At 41.2% G+C, this 20,803-nt stretch overlaps 1 protein-coding gene across 4 annotated transcripts in view; it reads right to left on the reverse strand.

The window, feature by feature from the left end:
• Positions 1 to 20,803, reverse strand: part of si:zfos-2326c3.2 (mitogen-activated protein kinase kinase kinase kinase 4) — a 349,204-nt gene that overhangs the window by 82,588 nt on the left and 245,813 nt on the right. For 3 of the 4 annotated variants that reach the window (XM_063061134.1, XM_063061138.1, XM_063061137.1), the window contains 4 exons: positions 19,009 to 19,170; positions 12,976 to 13,096; positions 12,216 to 12,371; positions 7,029 to 7,172 (listed from right to left, as the gene is read on the reverse strand). In XM_063061134.1, coding sequence (XP_062917204.1) covers positions 7,029 to 7,172; positions 12,216 to 12,371; positions 12,976 to 13,096; positions 19,009 to 19,170 — 583 coding nt within the window. The remainder of the gene's footprint in view (positions 1 to 7,028; positions 7,173 to 12,215; positions 12,372 to 12,975; positions 13,097 to 19,008; positions 19,171 to 20,803) is intronic. The other variant, XM_063061135.1, reaches the window with a different exon arrangement.

Below are 20,803 nucleotides of genomic sequence, written 5' to 3' on the forward strand. Positions count from 1 at the left end.
TGAAGCTCGGTGAGGAGGAAGGTAGGTGGTGGGGTAGGGGGAATGGTGAGAAGCAGGGAGATGATAGGTAAAAAAAAATAACCTCTTCCTCTTTGTCAAAAAAAACCCAAAAGAGATGATTATCATCTCCAGGAGAACTCACAACCCTCTTTATATTGGTGGGACAGCAATGGAAATTGTGAGCTGTTCCAAACTCCTGGGTGTGTACGTCTTGCACAATCTCTCATGGTCCTAGAACACATCATACACAATCAGGAATGCTCACAATGCCTCTACTTTCTGAAAAGGCTGAAGAGAGCTGGTCTATGCACATCTATACTCACATCATTCTACAGATGCGTAAGAGACAGAATCCCAGCATGCTGCATCACTGCATGGTACGGGAGCTGCACTGTGATGGACAGAAAGGCTAGGTTAGTCAAAACTGCCGAGTACATCACCAGCACTAGCCTACCCACCATCAAGGACGTATATGTAGAAAGGTGATGGAAAAGGGCCAGTACCATCAGGAAAGATCTCATCCACCCTGAACATGGACTGTTTGTCCTACTCCCATCAGAGAGGAGGCTATGTAGCATCCACCACAGAACAACCAGTCTCCAAAATAGTTACTTTCCCAAAATAGTAAGGCTAATCAATAGCTCTGTCCACTACTTTCATTTTCATTTTTAAATCTTTTTATTAATTATTATTGAAAATCAACAACAGAGAAAAATACATCAAAATAATCAAGACAACATATCCATATGTAGAATAAGAGTTAAACTATCAACCAAACTGAACTTTGACCCTACTTTGTCACTTACTGTCAGTCAGCTTACTCTTGGACCTAGCATCACTTTATATAGATACAAACACTGTATATAAGCTATACTATATGTATTTATGTTCATTGTGTTTTTTTTATTATTGTGCTCTTTAACTTATTGTGTGTTTTTTTTGGCGCTGCATCGGAGCCAGAGTAACAAATATTTTGTTCTCCTTTACACTTTTGTACAGGAAATGCCATTATGCAATCTTGAATGCTGAAGAAGGAATCTGTTAGGAGAGGAGAGCGAACGAACAAAGAAAGGGAAGGAGCAGGGCACCAGAGTGAGCGGATACGCAGGCCAAGGAAAAGAAGGGGTGAGAAGGGAGCCAGAATGGAGAATGGAAAAAGATGAGGGAGGAGAGGTTTCTAAAAGTTTTATTTATGAGGACGAACTTGGAGGTGTAGAAACTCCTGTGGAGAGATTTCTCAGCTGGAATACATGCGGACATTGGAAAATGCACTCAGACTACAAATGGGATTATTCCAGTAGATGGAGACAAATACCACAGTTCAAATTCAGAGAGATGAGAAATACAAGGGGGCAAAGTGCTGAACATACCACAAGAGGTTGGAAGGTAAAAGAAATAAAGTATCCAGAACAAAGACAGCCACCAAAGTAGGAGAGCATTGCAAGATAAAGATAATAGGACAGACTCAGTACTTAATCCAGTGCCAAAGTGGGGATGTAAATGTGATTTAGATGCTGCCCGACCCGCTGAATTCCTCCAGCATTCTGTGTGCATTGATGTAACTGTGAGATTTATTTACTTATTGAGATACAGCACAGAAGAGGCCCTCCCGGCTCTCGACCCATGACACCTGACAACCCTTGATTTAACCCCAGCCTAATCATGGAACAATTGACAATGACCATCTAACCCACTAATTTGGACTGTGGGAGGAAGCCTGAGCTGAGCTGGAGAAACCCAATGCATTTCACCAGGAGGACGTACAGACTCCTTACAGATGATGTCGGATTTGAACTCTGAACTCCAAAATCCCAAGCTATAAGAGCACCACACTAACTGCTACGGTACCGTGTGGGATTTCAGCCAACTACATAAAAAATAGGATTGCACGATTATCTCAGGCAAAATTAGTAAATATGACGCACAGTTGCTTCATGGGCCAGCACGTATCAGAAGGTACGAGGAGTGGCTCTTTCCTCAGCTCAGAAATGGAAAGCAAACCCACTGCCTACAGAAAATACAGCTCTTGACACACTTGGGTAATTGCGATTACAGCTTCATGAAGTCGTAGATGATGTGCGATTTGGTGCAATGGAGACAACACCAAGGCCAGAAGGAAAGAGTTGAAATAGACAGAGGGAAATTATTTATTTATGTCTCAGTTGACGTTGTACAGCATAAATCAGCATGCATAGATTCAAATCCCTGATCCCAAATGGATCACCGCCACAGTTCAAAGGGAAATAAGGAAGATAAAGGAGCTTCACTGAGAGATAAGAATGAGGAATGTGAACAGTATCAGAAATAACGCACAAAAAAGATATTCAGTGTAGTAAACAGGGAATTGGAAACAGATGTATCTGTGAATGTTGACAGGTTTGAACAAACATCTAGCACCAGAACCTCAAGGATTAAGTTAATACTTGAGGAATACATCTTAAAATAAGATTAACTTTATTTGTAACATGCACATCAAAACATACAGCGAAATGCATTGTCTGCATCAAATCAAATCAAAGCAGATTGTGCCGGGCAGCCAGCAAGTGTGGCCCTGCCTCCAGTGCTAACATAGCGTGGCCTCAACTTACTAACACTAACCTGTACATCTTTGCAATGTGGGAAGAAACTGAGCACCCAGAGCAATCACAGGGAGAACGTACAAACTCCATTCACACAGGGGCAGGAATTGAACCCCAATATTAGAGCTGGCGCTGTGAAGCATTGCGCTAGCCATGACACTACCATGCATCTCTGAAGCAGTTTGGTCTACAGAGACGTACAAACCAACCTTTCACTCCTGGTGACTATGGGAATGAATTGCTAATGTAATTAACAATAAACCAATTCAGATTCTCTGTAAACTGCGGGGTCTCAACCCAAACCATCATCTATTCATTCATCCTCCTCAGATGGTGCTTGACTTACTGAATTACTAGTTACTTCAGCAGTTCACTGTAAACTCAGAACAGGCCCTTTGGCCCACACTGTTGTGCTGACCCTTCTAGCTGCTCCAGGATCAGTCTAACCCTTCCCTTTCACAGAGCAACACACATAAAAATTGCTGGTGAACGCAGCAGGCCAGGCAGCATCTCTAAGAATCTTCCTAGAGATGCTGCCTGGCCTGCTGCGTTCACCAGCAACTTTTATGTGTGTTGCTTGAAATTCCAGCAACTGCAGATTTCCTCGTGTTTGCCTTTCACATAGTTCTCTATTATTCCCCTCATCTAAGTGCCTATATAGGCATCCCTTAAATGTCCCTAATGTATCTGCCTCTACCATCACCTTGGTAAAAACCTACCTCTGACATCCCTCCCCTCTACAGACCTTAAAATGATGCCCCCTCCCCTTGTATTAGCATTTCTGCACCGGGGAGAAGTTTCAATCCAAGCCCTTATCATCTTATACACCTTCAGAGTCTAGCATCCACCAGTACTTATTTATTCAGCAATACAGTACAGAGTAGGCCCTTTTGGCCCTTCGAGCCATGCTGCCCCGCCGACCCCCAACAAACCTGATTAACCCTAACCTAATCACAGGGTAATTTATAATGACCAATTATCCTACCTGATAAGCCTTTGGACTGTGGGAGGAAATCAGAGCACCAGGGAAAAACCCACCGTTTCCATGGGGAGGACCTACAGAGACTTCATGTAGGTGATGCCAGAATTGAACTCTGAACTCTGAACTCTGATGCCCAACCTGTAATGGAGTTGTGCTAACCACTACACTAGCATGGTGCCCAATCTCTTCTGTTAACAACTTCTGATATTAGTACCTCAGATTCTCAAAGTCAAAGTTCAAAGTAAATTTATAATCAAAGTTCATGTGTGTCATCATATACAACCCTGAGATTCATTTTCTTGCAGGCAGTTGTAGTAGAACAAAGAAATACAATAGAATCAATGATAAACTACACACAAAGACTGACAAACAACCAATATGCAAAGGAAGTCAAACCATGTAAATACAATAAATAAATAACACCGAGAACTAGATAAATAATAGTGAGCTCTGGATATTTTCAAGTTTAAGTTCAAGTTTATCTGTCACTCAATGAATATATACCCATGGATACAGCCAAATGAAACAGCCTTACTCCAGAGCCGACACGTGAAACACAGTACAAACAGTCACACACAGCACAAGGCACGTATAAGGTAGTAATCACATATAAGATATCAGTAAATTACAGTCACACAAAAAAAATTATAGTCCAAGACTCTGAATCCATGAATGTCGCAGAAAGATGAAGTTGACCACACTACAGTGTGTCGTCTGCCATGTGAACACAGTGGGGGGGGGCTGTGCAGCACTGACTCTAGCCTAGACACTGCGCCAATCTGCCGCGGGTGGAATGCACGGACTCCAACGCTCCAACGTCTCTTTCCTGACACTGTGACTTGAGACCTAGTCCTTGCTAGCACCAAGGCCTTGCAGCTCCCCTACCCTTGTAAACCGCCAATAAATGAATGAATTGGCATCACAGCATTCTATATTAACGATATCCAACAGGGTCCTACCAACACAAGAAAAGGGTCCAGGACAAGGACATCAGAATGCAGTTCCCAGAATGGAAGGGATATCCTTGGATGTGCAGTGATGATGAATTAACTGTTGACACTGACAATGGATTTAGTGTCATCGGGATGGAAATTTGACCATCAGATGCACAAAGAGGTATCTGATACAGAAAAATCCAGTCTCTACAGTCTTTCACTGGGAAACTGAAGGACCCATTTGTCACCAGATAATGTGATGAAACCTTGGTGTGAAGAAACAGAATGTAAATAGCTTTACATTTGGAGGACCTGTTTTGTCCAAATGTTTTGTTTTATGAGCATGTAAAGAAGAATATTAGAAAAATAAATGCATGGACCAAAGTGACCTGATCAAAAATCCATGGAGCTTGGTCAAATTCTGCTTTCTTTCAGGTGTTGAAAATGTCCCTCAAAATGGTTGCTTCATGAACATTCAAAGATTCAAAGTACATTTGTTATCAAAGCATGTACGGTATGCAGTATACAACCGTTCAAAGAAAAGCATCAAACCCCCTCACCCATGCAAAAAAACTTGCGCAAACCCCAACAAAAGAGCAAGCAAAAACACAATATAAAATACAAAATCAAAAAGCGTATTTCAGTTCAGTTCAGCTCAATGTTCATTACCTGCAAGGCCATTCAGCCCATCAAGTCTGCTCTACCATTCCATTATGGCTGCTGTATGTCTCTTCGCCTCATTCTCCTCCTTCTCCCCATAACCTTTGATGCTCTTATGCTCTTTTGATGCAATTGTAGGAGGAGTGAGGCCCTTGTGGGGTGTCTACTGAGTTGAGTGCTTTAGCGAGCTGTGTTTGTGCCAGTTTTGACCCTTCAGCATGTCAGTTTTAAAAGCTCAATACATAATGGCCAAGTTTGTAAATGATAAGGAAGAACTTGAGAAATAGAAGCAGAGTTGGACGTATGGCCACATACAACATTAAGTATGATGCCTAATCAAGGGGCCAGCACGGTGGAGTAGTGGTTAGCGCATTCATGTTACAACACCAGATGTTAGATCAGGGTTCAATTCCTGCTGCTGCCTGTAAGGAGTTTGTACATCCTTCCCTGATCGTGTGAGTTTCCTCCAAATGCTCTAGTTTCCTCCCACATTACAGAGGTGTATGGTTAGGATTAGTGAGTTGTGAAAAGGTAATGGATGATGGGGGTGAAAGAATGGCAATACTTGAAAGCTGCCTCCAGCACATCGCAAGCAAAGATGCATATGCTGCCTTTCACTGTCTGTTCTGATGTTACGATGTACATCTGACAAACAAAGTTTATTTTTAAATCTTAATGTACCTTGTCCTTTTCTCACCCAATACCTTTAGTGTCCATGTAGCTGTCAATCTCAGTCTTGAAAATACTTTGAGTTTTTTCATTTCCCTGAGACAGTAAATTCCAATACACCAATCCTTTCTCTTTCACCAAGTTAAGAAATGTTTTCACCATTCCTAATTGGCTGACCCCATCTACTGAGTGTTCACCCCGTGTTCTACACTTCTGAAGCAGGGAAATAACGTTTAAGCTCCTACACCATGAATATTAGGGTTTAGAAAGCCCAACCTTCTCATTCTGAATGCTTAATAATAGGGATGTCAAAAAGAAAATTGCTAATACTGGCCATTTCCCAGCCAGAGAGAAATAGATTGCCTTCTGTTGAGAAAATGTGGTGGCAATTCTTTACAGCAAGGCTCAACAGCAGAAGGTGACGGATGCTAGAAATCTGAAAATTTGCTGTAAATACTGGTCAGGCATTTATGTTCTGGATGACTGGTCATTAACTTGAAACAGTGACTCTGCTTGTCCTTCTCTCCATTTCTCTCTGTTTCTGTGTGTGTTTCTCTCTGATTTTTCCTATGTCTCCCTGTCTCTGTTTCTTTATGTCTGTCTCTCCCTCTCTTTCACTGCTTCCTTCTGTCTTTCTCTCTCTCTCTCTCGTTTCCTTGTCTGTGTTTCTGTGTGTCTCTTTGTTTTGATGTGTGTGTGTGTGTGGGGGGGGAGGGGGTCTCTCGCTCTCTCTCTCTCTCTTTCCCTCTATTTCTTTCTCTGTGTTTGGGTGTGTGTGTGTCTCCCTTTGTTTCTTTCTCTGTCTCTGTTTCTCTGTCTCTCTCTCTCTTTCTTTCTGTGTGTGTGTGTGTTTGTCTCTCTCTTTGTTTCTTTCTCTGTGTGTGTTTGTCTCTCTCTCTCTCTCTGTTTTGTTCTTTGTGTGTGTCTCTCTTTCTCTCTTTGCTTCTTTCACTGTGTCTCTCCATCTCACTGTCTCTCCCTCTGTCTCTGACATAGACTTCCCAATTTCCAGAATATTTTCTGGTTTATTATTTGGCTGAACTATGATCATCACACACTGTGAGGAAGCTCTATAACTGAATTATTTGCCACTTCGAAAAGAAGGTGTAGAGAAGAATGAGTCCAGGGTTTAAGCAGCAACATCACTGGCTCTGTTCAACTTCCATTTGTACAGCAGTTAATGAACTTGGAAATATCCCCAACCTGATATGGTGATGAGCACATTCAGTCCCTCCAGTACATCCATTTGCTGGAAGCGTCTTCGGCTGATGAGGGAATAAACCTTGCCTTGCCCACTTCTATCCAGTAACCAGAGTCCATTCTCGGTGCCCACCAGCAGATTAACTCCTGCAAAGATCAAACACAGTTTATTACAGTATTTTATCCCATAGTTTCTCCACAACATGTTCAGAAAAGAATTTCAATAAACAAGTAGGGCAAAATAACATGGAGAACAAGAACCTCAAACTTGGAGCAAGGACACAGACTGCTGACAAATTTAGCAGGTCAGGCAGCATTTACTGAGGAAAATGGAGAGGCAACATTTTAGGTCAAAGCCCTTCATCTCGTCTGAAGGATAGTAGATAGGTAGCCAATATAAAGAGGGAGGGATGTTGCAAGAGCTGGTGAGTGATTGGATGACCCAGGTGATTGGCAGTCGGATGTGGGCAGAAAAGGGAGGTGACAAAAGGCAGCGGATGATGGAATCTGATAGGAAAGGGAGGTGGCACATGGAACCAAATAAGGGAGATGAGGTGGGCCGATGGGGACAGTATAGTGACGGGACCCATTGGAGGAGTTGATTGGTTATATCAATGAGTTATATAAAATAATATCCTTCAACTTTTAATTAATTGTAAAATAGAAAGGACTAAGAATTAAACAGTACTATACAAAAGTCTAAGGCACATGTAAAAAATTCTGTAAAGCAAAGATGCTTTGAAAAATAATGACCTGTAAAGTTTCTACATATCCAAAAAATTATACAGAGTAGTAAAGAGTAAAAAAAAACTAAATCAAATCAATATTTGGTGTGACTACCCTTTGCCTTTAAAACTGCATCAATGCTCGCAGGTACACAGTTGTGCATTTTTATAAGAAAACTGCCTGGTAGGTTGTTCCAAGCATCTTGGAGAACTTGCCACAGTTTTCTGCGGACTTTGGCTGTCTCGCTTGCTTCTGTCTCTCCAGGTTGTCCCAGACAATCTCAATGATGTTGAGGTCAGGGCTCAGTGAAGGCCATATCATCTGAAACAATATAAAAGATCTAGGGTGCCTAAGACTTTTGCACAGTACTGTATCTCCTCAGAGATTGTAATATCTCCTTGATGTTCCTAAATGCCCAATTCATGTTGGATCTCTTATTATGGGAACCAGCTATGGTAGACACATACACATCACTCAAGACTGAGCACCTATCCTTCTCTCTCTTTTCATATTTCTCAATATTTAAACAAGATGTAAACCTTCCTCTTTTCCTTCCTTTCAGTCATGTGGACTGTTTTCATTGGAGAGCAGGAGAATGAAGGTTGATCTTACACAGTTGTATAACATCATGAGGGACATAGAGCCAATGAACAGTATTTTTCTGAGGGCAGGAGAATCAAGAACTAGAGGGCACAGGTTTAAAGTGAGAGGAGGAGATTTAACAGGAATCTGAAGGGCAACTGTTTCACCTAGAGAGTGGTCAGTATATGGAATGAGCTGTCAATGGAAGTGGTCAAGGCAGGTGCATTAACAATATTTAAAAGGCATTTGGACAGGCACATGAATAGGAAAGGATTAAGGGGAATATGGGCCAAACACAGGCAAATGGAACCACTGTATATGGCAATCTTGATTGGCAAGGGCCAGTTGGGCCAATTGATCAGATTCCATGGGCATGACTCTATGTCATTGAAGTAACAGCTCATAGAAACTGCTTTGAGTACAGTAAACTGCTATTCTGATGGGGTTGAAAATCAGCCCGAGCTTTGTTTTCAAATTCACTTCAGCATTTATCACAGTTTCAATTCATCAGTGAAACAAGTGTCAGTGAATATATTTAATAAACACATTCTCATGGTTATAATTCACTAAACGTGTTAGGGAGTATTCTGGAGTTATGTGAACATAGATATTGATTCAAACAAGAACTAGTCTTCAGTTCTAATTGTAAACTGCAAGCAGTGAATTGAAGTTAAAAGCACAGTCTAACCCTAGGACTAAGAGATATGGTTTGCTAAATAGTGACTGGGAGATATTTGCATCTGCAGCAGCCAGGTATGAAGTCATTGGGGCTGTATTAATTGCCCTGCACCTCTCCAGGTAACTATGGGCTTAAAGTGATTTGCACCATTGTAAACAAGTTCAGGGAAGTGTCCCAGCAAAGTTATCTCACACTGTAGATATGCAATTAAAAGGAAACTAAAGTTTTGAAGTAAATAATGTTATTGTAACTATTGAAATTGTATTGAATCACTTATTAAGAGTATGAAAATGTGATGTACTTTTCAGTTTGTGATACTCTACTGAGAGGACCTGCAGAAGAATATCTGCTTGTTGTGATGAATAAAGACTTCAATATCCCAGATCCAGTGTCTCTGCAGTGACTTTGATCACAGCCACAACAACTTGTACCTAGGTTTTTACACAGAATCTCCAACCTCTGACGTCAAATCTTGTGTACTTCTCCAAACTAAGGAACCCATGTCTCATTTGCTGACCACACGTTTGCTAGTGATGTATTCATTTATTAAGCCTTGATACTTAGAAACTATTTTTTAAAGATTGGCTTTATTTGCCGCATGTACATGGAAACATACAGTGAGGATTGTGTTGACGCAGCCCACAAGTATTGCCATGCTTCGATGGTGCTTAACACTTTGTTACCATACCACCCTTGTTATTATTCTGCTTACAATACATTTGGTAGATAGTCTAAAATTAGAACTGTAAGATTTGAATCTCCTAAATTGGGCAGCTTTTTATGAAATTTGCAAGAATATGCATATATTCAAGATTTGTGCTATATACTGTGCATAGGCAAATCCACAGAAAGCTGCATTGTTCCTTTTTTGCGATGTAGATAACAATGATCAAAACTATGGTGCAATTTCTAATTTTGTAGGTGGTTTAAGTCTTTTCCTCTACTCTTTTATTTAAGCTCACCAACTCATGGTAGCTGAACTCCATTTCTAGAGGTCATTACCACCATGAAACATTCATGGTTTTTCAAGATTCAAGTACATTTGTCACAGGGACATTGAAATATACAGTGAAATGAGTCACTTGCATTAACAACCAACACACCCGAGGGTGTGCTGGAGACAGCCCAAGTATACCATGCCTGCAGTGTTCAGCAGAACAGCACAGAACAAAATAAGGAACAGAACAATAACAGAAAAACAAGCCCTGTACCTCCTTCCCATCCACGCACTAACCCAGTCCTCTAACCTGAAGGCAGTCTGTATACTTTGACCTCCAGCTTACAGCGGACCTGGATTCTGACTCGGATTCAGATGCAGACTATGGGCCTTTGACTACCCCATTGCTAAAATGATACACCGAGGCCTAACACTCCTCTAGGTCCCCAAAGGTATTCCCATGAACCCTAAAAAACTCCACTAAAAACAACTAAAACTGAGCCTCGACCTCAATGGTGGCCGCAGCCCAGTGCCATCTTGAGCATGTTTCCCTCCACGTTTTTTCTGATGAGGCAGAATCCACCATTAACAGTCTTTAAGCATTGCCTGAAATTATAGTCTATGGTCAGAAGCAACAGCAGTGAGCAAAAAGCAAAATAAAGTCTGAGGAAATTGTAAAATGATTGAAGAGAAGAAACTAAAAGGGCTCGTTGATAAGGACAAGTAAGTGGCAGTTAAGCAATTCACCAAAGAAATAGCCCAGGGATAATGAGGGAAATGGCTCCACTTCAGCGCCGTGACATTCCTGAATTTTGTGGAGCTGCAGAAACCTTTCTTCAAAAGTTATTCTCCAAATCATTTGATTTTCTTGTCACGGCAGTGTGCTCAAGGAACATGGAGAGCACCAAACCACGGAGAGCTGAAACAAGGCCTCAATAATCACATTTACATAAACTCGCATTAACAAAACATAATCCAATTGAAGGCCTCCAGGGAATGCCAGAATAATGGGATGATTCTTCTGCAGTTGATTTAACTACATTTATTCTTCTTTACAACTGAAATCAAACACTAAATTACTTGAACAAGTCTCTCTTACACGAACACCTTCAACCTATACCCAATGGCCACTTTATTAGGCACGGTATACTCTCGTCTGACCTGGAGAATGATGACTCTCTCCAGAGCAAATCGCTGCGGCTCATGAATAATCTTGTTGAGTGTTAGTAACTTGAGGAGCTAACTGTCATTATTTTTTGCTTCTAGCTGTTGAGCATATTAGAGTATAGGAACACGAGCCAGTAAGTTAGCCCTGCAAACCTGCCAAGATTTTCATTGTCGATCATAGCTTATTTCACCTCTCCTCTGCCAGTTCCTTTTACCCTAAGTTCCCTGGTCTTTCAACAATATTAACTTCTATTTAAATACACTCAAATGATCTAACTTCCACAACCTTATGGGGCAGAGCTTCACCATTCACTGGAAGAAGTTGTTCTTAATAAGTTCTTATGGTTTGACAGTATCCTGACCAGCAGCATCACCATCTGCTACGGGAATTGCAATGCATCAGATTGTGAGGCCCTGCAACGGATAGTTAAGGACGGTTGAAAACATCATTGAGGGTTCATTCCCATTCCCATTCCCATTCCCTCCCTTCCATTCAGGGCAATTCAGAAGTGTCTCCAGTATTGGTAAAGACCTCTCCCATCCTTCCAATGATCCAGACATTCCCAGCCTGGGTTCCACAGAGCCCTTGGTTAACGGTAAGGGTCCATGGCATTAAAAACATCAGGAACCCCTGCCTTTGATCTCCTGTTGCAGGTAGAAGCTACCGCAGCATAAGAATCAGAATTGTCAGGCTGGGTAACAGCTTCTCGCCACCCAAAGGCTGTTAGAATTCTTGCCACCCAGAACACATGTACACTCTGTCTGAATGCCCTGTCGCGCCCTTCTGCACTGTCTAATTCACAGACACGCTTTCATCCTGGTCTGGTCACTTTTCATCTTTTATTGCTGCTGTGTCACATATTTATACGACTGCTTGTTTTAATATAATAGTGCCAGTAACATGATACTGTCTTACTTAAACATGCACCTCACACTTTATGTCAACCTGTCAATCTCCAGGCCATGTCATTCAGGGACTTGTGCTAACATTATTCTTTGACTGTATGTTCTGGATCGTAACTATATGTGCTGTGTGTGACGATATGTATTGTACTTTTTGTACCTTGAACTTGAACTTGGAGTATCAGCAAAATCTTACCCCATAAAGCAGCACACAGTATCTCTGCGTTAAATTTCTTCTTGTACTTGCGGATTTCTGGTGTATCACTCTGCGGCCGTATATTGGTTGGGTTGACATTCACAACGGACCCTTTTCTCGTACTGTCTCTTTGAAGGGGCTCACACTTACCACTACCTGAATAGGACACAGACAGGGGTAAGTTTTATTTGACTGATATACACGAGGGAGTCTGCAGATGCTGGAAATCGAAAGCAACAGACGCAGAATGCTGGAGGAGATCAGCAGGTCAGGCAGCATCTCTGGAAATGTAGAGATAGTTGATGTTTTGGGCCAAGACCCTTCTTCAGGACTGAGTGTGAAGGGGAAAGATACCAGACTGAAAAGGTGGGGGGTAAGAGGCCAGCTGGAAGGTGAATAGATGAAGCCAGGTCGGTTGCAAAGGTCAAGGGCTGGAGAAGAAGGAATCTGATGGCAGAGAAGAGCAGACTACAGGGGAAAGGGAAGGAAGAGGGGACACAGGTGGAAGTAATAGGCAGGTGAGAAAAGGTAAAAGGTCAGCGTGGGGAATGGAGGAAGTGGGAAGGCCAAATTAGTTTACTGGAAGGAGAAATCAATATTTATGCCGTCAGGTTGGAGGCTACCCAGACAAAATATAAGGAGTTGCTCCTCCATCCTGAAGGTGGCCTCAACTTGGCACATAAGGAGGCCATGGACCGACATGTAAGTTACTCGACTGAGACTGCATTTAACAGTCCATTGCTGCTTTGCTGATCTGTACCTGGTGTTCCTGTAGGACTGGACGGAGATATTTGTAGGAGCCTGGGGTCGATAAACGATGTGAACGAAGAAGAAGATGAAGAAGAACTACCTTTAGGTTGTGGACTCTCCACCTGCTGACCCTGGAAATAAGAGGACATGAAGCCTAAGCCAACCGCTTATAAAAGAATTCCAATGGTCAGAATCAGGTTTATTATCACTGATATTTGTTGTGAAATGTGTCATTCTGGAGCAGAAGAACAGTGCAATACATAAAATTACCACAAGGAACAATATAAAATATATAAAGCATAAATATTTAACACAAGAGATTCTGCAGATGCTGGAAACCCAAAGTAACACACATAAGAAGCTGGAGGAACTCAGTCGGATAGTGCCAGCACTCAGTGATCGGGGTTTAATTCCTGCTTTTTTACTGAAATGAGCTTGTCTGCCCTCCTCATGACCATGTGGGTTTCCTCCAGGTGCTCCAGTTTCCTCCCACGTTCTAAATACATAATGCCAGTAAGTTGTTGGCATGCTATGTTGGTGCTGGAAGCATGGCGACCCTTGTGGGCTGTGGCAGCATGCCTTCAGTTTGGCGGTTGATGCATTTCACTGAATGTTTCAATATACATGTGACAAATAGAGCTAATCTATCCATGATAGCTCTGTTCATTGCCTGAGTTAGAATGTTGTGGCTCTCACTGATCTCGGACAAAAATCGACGATCAGCTGAAGGGGTGCTGCAATTTGCAGACTGTCTTTTAGATAAATAAAGGCTTTGCCTGACCTCTAAGGTGGAACTTCCCATGGTGTTAAAATAAAGAATAATCCTGCATTTTGCCTGCTTTTTCACTTGGCTAATTCCGCACAGAATTGTTCACATTTCCCTATATAAATATCAGTAGAGTCAGAATTTCCATGTGAATATAAGCATTCCAGAAATGTCCTAACTACTCAGAGATGCAACAATTCCGCAGAAGTTTTGCTGGAATATTTATTCAAGGAACCTGTGCCAAAGTGGATCTGGCAATGGAAATTTTCCATTGCTGATTTCAATGAAATGAGGTACTCGCAATGAATTAAATGACATGTCGGTATTCTTTAGATCTTTTTGATTGGGTGAGTTTAGAAGTTGTAAGACGTATTTTATTTTCCTTTGAAACAACCTTTTCATTGATTGATTAACTTTTAACAGGAATAAAATATTTTTGAACCTTTGTGGAATTAGGAGCATTTAAGGTATTTGATGGCTGACAGCTGGCAAAGCTGGAGTTGAGGATTAGTTAACATTCTTTGGATGGTTTTTCTGTGACAGGATTTATAAGGAAGGAGTTCCAAGATTTAGATCTGATGACAATAAAGTACACTTATCGATTGATTTAGCAATGTTCACTTTTGGCTATAACTCCAATGGCTCTTTGGTCTACTTTTCTGTGTTTTATGAAACTATATTTTGCCATAATGAATAGTGTCTCACTCTCTGTATATAACACATTGTATCAATATTGCTGCGGTGCATTTTATACAGCCCTTTTTGATTTACAAAATGTTGCTGAACTAGACGTTTTTCAGGAGTTCATCATTTTTGTGGCTCAGGGAACAGCAGTGAAGGTAATATATTTCTTCTCGGAAGATCATCACCTTGTGGCGATGGAGAGGCTTCTGAGTTCCTGAGATTCCAAGAGTGATGCTGTTTGGACCCATCTCCTGCTGCAGTCATCCATGGCGGTAAGGTCAAGGGGAGGTTTTAAGCATTGACCAATCCAACTGAGAACTCAGCGGAGGATCTGGTGAAAGGTGATGGCACATCACAACAGCAGCGAAGGCGGAGGAAGGCTGCAGCAAGGAAGGGTCCCCAGTTGTCAGCGGTGCACTGGTCCCTGACTCCAGTCCGTCAAGGACTGTGAGATAGCTGCCTGTGCAACAGCCTTCCCACGTTAAACAAAGACATGCACAGGTGTACTCTATTGAGGGAATATCTCCTTAGGAGAACATCGTACTCGAATCAAATTATTGCACTACCATTTCCAAGTAAAGATGGTTGCGCATCATGAAGTGCTCTGTACTGCAGAGTCACTGCTAGAGTGGGACTCACTACCCTCTATTACTGAGAATGCTACCCTTATTATCTTTGGCTCAGGCTCAAAATGCACAATTTAAATCCACATCCTTCTGACTCAGGCAAACTACTGAGCAATACTTGTCACTCTGTGTGAAATTAACTCTGGAATAAACTCAAGGGCACGTGAGAAAATGTGAATAGAGGTGAATGAAGTGGTTCACCATTGTCAACCAAGTGTTGAGCATTGGCGCCTGTCAACCAACTCCCTGCAGTGGCCTCATGGCCTTAGCACAGTTCCTAAGGTACTCATCGCCTTCCTGGCCTGGTTGTTCTCTGAGGCAGAGCAAATTAGCAATGGGGCTTGGTCAGCAGGTAGTGAGAGACCTGTTCCTGGCTTATACCGGAGACCTCCTAACAAGCTCATGTTGTTGAAGAACTTTACATTGCGTCCAAAAGTCTCTGTTGATTGGACACATTCAGAAACATTTTTAAAAGATGCAATCAATTTAAAGAAATAATTGAAACAAAAATTAAAAATAAATATAATGAATCCATTTATACTTACATAAATATGATAATATATCAAGTGTAAGAAACCAATATTGGTTAAAGTAAAGAAAAATAAATGCCCATTGTAATTTCCATCAATACACTTACAAAATGGAGAAGATAACAGCATCTGTTAATCATAAGTTGGAACAATTTGATTCATACTGGGAAAAATGGTTTAACTACATAACACCTCATAGGCCTGATTTTATTCTCACAAGCCAATGAATATGTTGTAAAAAAACAGATCACTCCCTACTCTGTACGTAGTTTTCTTCTTTCGATTGCTCTTTCTTTCCTCTCCTTTCTATAAGTGTATACCTCAGATAAATATTATGTGGAGATTTGTGACAAATATGAGTATATGATATATATGTACAGTATCTGAAATACATCTTATGGAAATGTTTGTTTGATGATGAACTTCAAATAAAAAATAAATTACAAAAAATAAAGAAAAATAAATGCCTTCAATCATCATAAGGTTAGCAACTGCATTTGAATACATTAGCATCACAATTGATGCATCTTCTATGCTGGTAGAAAAGTGAGGGGCCAGATATGAAGTGAATGAAGCCTTTTTATTCAGTAAGGTATGGACTGCTTATGGATTAGTGGTGAGAATAGAGGTACAGTGAGATGTCAGATGCACGTGAATTTGACCTCCAGTGTGCATGTACTGAAGCAGGTCTCTGCAACTACAGAACAATAGTGCCAGCTCCCCACTCCTTGTTACTTAACGCCTGTCCCATCACAGTTTGATGAAAATTGCTGTGTGGAAGTTGTGTCTTGTTTCCGATGTGACAACAGAGACATGTTTTTGGGACCTCAAAGGTATGAAAGGGAGTTAAGTACAAGCTGTGTTTTCTTCTTGTGAGAGTCCTAAGGCTGAGGTCAAACAATTTCACGCACATTAAGGACTAATATTAATCTGCAGTAGCTCACTTCTCGACCAAAGATCATACAGATGGAAAATAACAGCATTAGAGGTCATGGGTAACAACATTAGATGGCCAGCCAGAGACGTGGATGATTGTTCCAGTGATGTGAGTTCAAATCTCACCATGGCAGCTGGAGAATTTAAATTTAAATAAGTATATATTTTTTTAATTAAAACTTTTTTTTCAGTCATGGAAACAGATGAGATGCTAATGCTGGAACGTGGAGTAACATACAACAATCTGGAGGAACTCAACAGGTTAGACAGCATCTGAGGTAGGAAGTAGGCAGTGGACATTTCGGATTGATATCCTATATCTTGTGAAAAGATCGAGGGGAAATAATTTTTATCCTGGTTATCTCCACTCAATGTTTTATTCCCAATAAAAGGCCTAGGTCTGAACTATTAACTGTCCATTTCCCTCCACAGATGTGGCCTGATTTTCTAAATTCTTCCAGCTTTTTGTGTGTTGCATCTTGGTGATGGCGACTGTAAATCCATGGGATTATTGTAAAAACTCTTAGGGTTCACTCGCATTCTTCATGGCAGGAAATCAGTCATCTTATCCAGTCCAGCCTACATATGACTCCATATCCACCAATGTGGTTGATGTTTAACCCCCTCCTCAGTTTAGAAGCTGCTGTGAATGGGCAGTGACTGTCAGCATTACAGGTAACATGTGACTGAATATATTTCCAACTCCCAGCTTAAAATGTATTTATTTACTTTATTTAGAGATGCAGAGGGGAACGGACCTCCGGCACAATGAGCTACACTGCATCTATTTAACACTAACCTACTCACAGAACTATTTACAATGACCAATTACCCGACTAACTGGTATGACTTTGGAGTCTGGGACGAAACCGGAGCACCCGGATGAAACCCAAGTGGTTGCTCCTTGCGGACAGTGATGGAAATGAAATCTGAATTCCGATGAAATAGGGTTGTGCTAATCGCTATGCTACTGTAGCACACTACCTCTTTGTAGTGTTTTTTTTTTGGCTCTAAATGCATTTGAAAGGCTTCGATGACCTGGGAGCCATATTGGCTAGAGTCAGGCCCTTGTGCTTTGGATCTTGGTAGGGTCACCTATGCCTAACAAGTCAAAGGGTAGAGGTCAGGGTGGAGTGGTCTATCGGTCCTCCAGCTTCAGGGGTTCAGTTCAAGCCTAACAACCCTGACTGGTCAAAATAAATTGTAACAGAAACAGCAATGAAAAATCCTGCTACATCTGAGTGTGACGGTATTCCTGAGTCTCCACCCGGGATTTGCATGACTGACAGTAGTGAAAACCAAGAGGAAGCTACTGACACGATGGAGGAAGCCCTGAGCATTGCCAGCGATGGAGGACCTTCATTGCTGTCCTAAATGCCTGCAACGTAACGGGCAGTATGTAAGTAACTGCTTTGCCACTGTGGCACCTTACTCTTCACAGGGTGGATTTTTTTGGGTCTAAATACATTTGAAAGTGCAGCTTTCCTGCCCCGCACTTTGGAACATTGAAGACCACCCTAAAAGGAGCTGATTATTAGAAAAAGCCCTTGAATAATTTATCCCGATTATCAATCTACCACTTCAACTAAACTTTTACTGCACACGTCACCATATTATAACGGAAAAAGTTTAATTCCCAAAATACAGTATATTACTGCAAGTCCTGTTATTATAGGATCATATTTTTGACTGGTGCCTTTTATTTGATTGAATAGAGGATAGAAAGTCATGTTAGAGAGTTTTAACAAATGACAGCCATTAGATAGCAAAACAACACAAAGCCTTTTAAATCCCACTATCTCTTTAATCTGAGGTCACACAAGCAAGGAGTAACTTTAGAGAAGTTATGCACTCAGTGGCTACTTTATTAGCTACATGTGTGCTTCTGCTCGTTAAAGTAAATACCTAATCGGACAATCACATGGCAGCAATGCATAAAAACATGCAGAAATGGTCAAGAAGTGCAGTTGCTGTTCAGAGCAAACATCAGAATGGGGGAAGGGGGAGAAATGTGATTTCAGTGACTTTGATCATGGAATAATTGTTGGTGCTAGACCGGGTGGTGTGAGTATCTCAGAGGCTGCTTGCTGATCTCCTGGAATTTTCACACAAAACCATCTCCAGAGTTGACAAAAGATGGTGCAAGAAACAAAAAAAACATCCAGTGAGCAGTGGTTCTACGAACAACAATGCTTTGTTAATAGAGAGGCCAGAGGAGAATGGCAGGAAGGTGACAGTAACTCAAGTAACCACACATTACAATAGTGTTGTGCAGAATAGCTTCCCTGAGCACACAATAAATAAAACCTAGAATTGGATGGGCTACAGCAGCAGAAGACCACACCGGGTTCCCTTCCTGTACCTAATAAAGTGGCCACTGAGTGTATATTGCCATTTCAAATAAACCTATTGCATTATCAATGCTCAGGATATTTTTAAAATTTCTGTCTGCAGTGACTAATATTACACAGGACACTTGTGACTTTCTTTGCAAAACCTGCCTGGTTAGTTGTAATCTCGTTGTGGAGGGTCTGCCCCAATTCTTGCTGGTCAGCCGAGGTGCTGGTGTTGTGGCTTTGCTGCAGGATGTCTGGGAGATGCTGTATCGGACTGAGGACACCTGGACATTCATGCCTTCTCCTACCCTCCTGCCCTGCTACGCTCTGTCCAGAAACAACAAACAAAGACACACACACACACACACACACATCACAGGAGAAAGGAAAACGTTAGTGCCAACTGTTCTGCCAAGCAATTCATTTAAACTTGACAGCCGAACAGCGCATTATGAGCAGGGTAGGGGCTGGTGGCACCCAAAAAGATCAGTACAACCCTCTAGACATCAGGTCCTTCAGCATTTTCAAGCTAGGTGGCATTGGATCCAAATGTTTAATTGATATTTTCTCTGCAGTTTAACAACTAATTGTCTACTTGTATTTTATATTGTATTATTTATATACATGTAACTGCCTAGTATGTTTCTTAGTAGTCACAGTATGTGTATGTAATTGTTCAGTGCATCCTCCTAGTGGTTATATTGGTATAATTCGAGAAGGTTTTGGAAACTTTCCTTGATGCTGTATTATTTCAATAAGAGCCTTATCATTGGTTGATTTTTATCCATGAATTGGAATGGGATTTTCATTATTTATGTAGTATAAAAGAGCCGATCATGAAGCCAGCATCATCTTAGTCTCTTAGTTCTGTTCTATCTCCCTATCACTGTTTTCTCAATCTCTCTTTGTTCTATTAACACTCATGAAGCAACAGGTTCCATGCTTCTTTCCTGACTTCTGAAAGAATCTTGGATTAAAACATTAGAATCCAACACAGCAAAGCCAGAACTCAATACCCACCACCAATGGCAGCAGCGAGAAGAGAGCACAGCCTGGGTGGTGGGGATTCCTGATGATGGATACTGCTTTCCTATGACAACAGTTGTAGACAAGTGTGTCCCCACAAAATCATTCAGAGTCTTTCCCAACCTGGGTGAAACATAAGATCTGCAATGTGTATACTGACTGGTTGCATAATAGCTTGGTATGGAAACACCAACGCCCTTGGATACAGCTCAGTCCATCATGGGTAAAGCCCTCCACACCATTGAGCACATCTACATGAATAATTATTTTTCTAGAATTATTTTTCTAGTATTTTTTTTGTAGTTTAACTTTCCTATGCTTACTTATAATTTTTTACATAATCACCCATTGCTCAGTATTTTTTTTAGTAATTGTGGTTTCTAGAAACTTCTCAGTTTTTCTGCAGTAGGTGTCACACTCCTTGACTCAAGCAATTTCATAGGTTAATTGTTTTCAATGGAATGCACTTTTATTTCTAGTCTGAGTATGTCAACCATGTTTTTTTTTGTTCCTTGTCTGTTTTTTTTCTTCTTCCTTTGTTCTTTCAATGGCCATAACTATCAAGTTTTTTGCCTCATTCTTGACTCCCAAAGAACATCTGGATCATAAGATCCAAAAAAAGATGCATACTCAACATCTTAGGAACAGCTACTTCTCCTCTGCCATCAGATTTCTAAACTGTCCATGAACTCCTGAATACTACCTCACAATTCCTCCGATGCACTGTTTATTTATTTTAACTTTTATTGTAATTTTTAGCAATTTTTTTTGTCCTGCACTGTACTGCTTTAATTAATTGAATTGAATTGAATTCAATTATGCTGAATGATTTGGCCTCTACACGATTCATCGCCCCTTGTTCAAGAAATTCCTCCTCATCTCAGTTCTGAAGGGATGTCCTTCTATTCTGAGGCTATACCCTCTGGTCATAGAG

This window comes from Mobula hypostoma, chromosome 10 (genome assembly GCF_963921235.1).
Source record: "Mobula hypostoma chromosome 10, sMobHyp1.1, whole genome shotgun sequence".
In the NCBI taxonomy this organism is placed as follows: Eukaryota; Metazoa; Chordata; class Chondrichthyes; order Myliobatiformes; family Myliobatidae; genus Mobula; species Mobula hypostoma.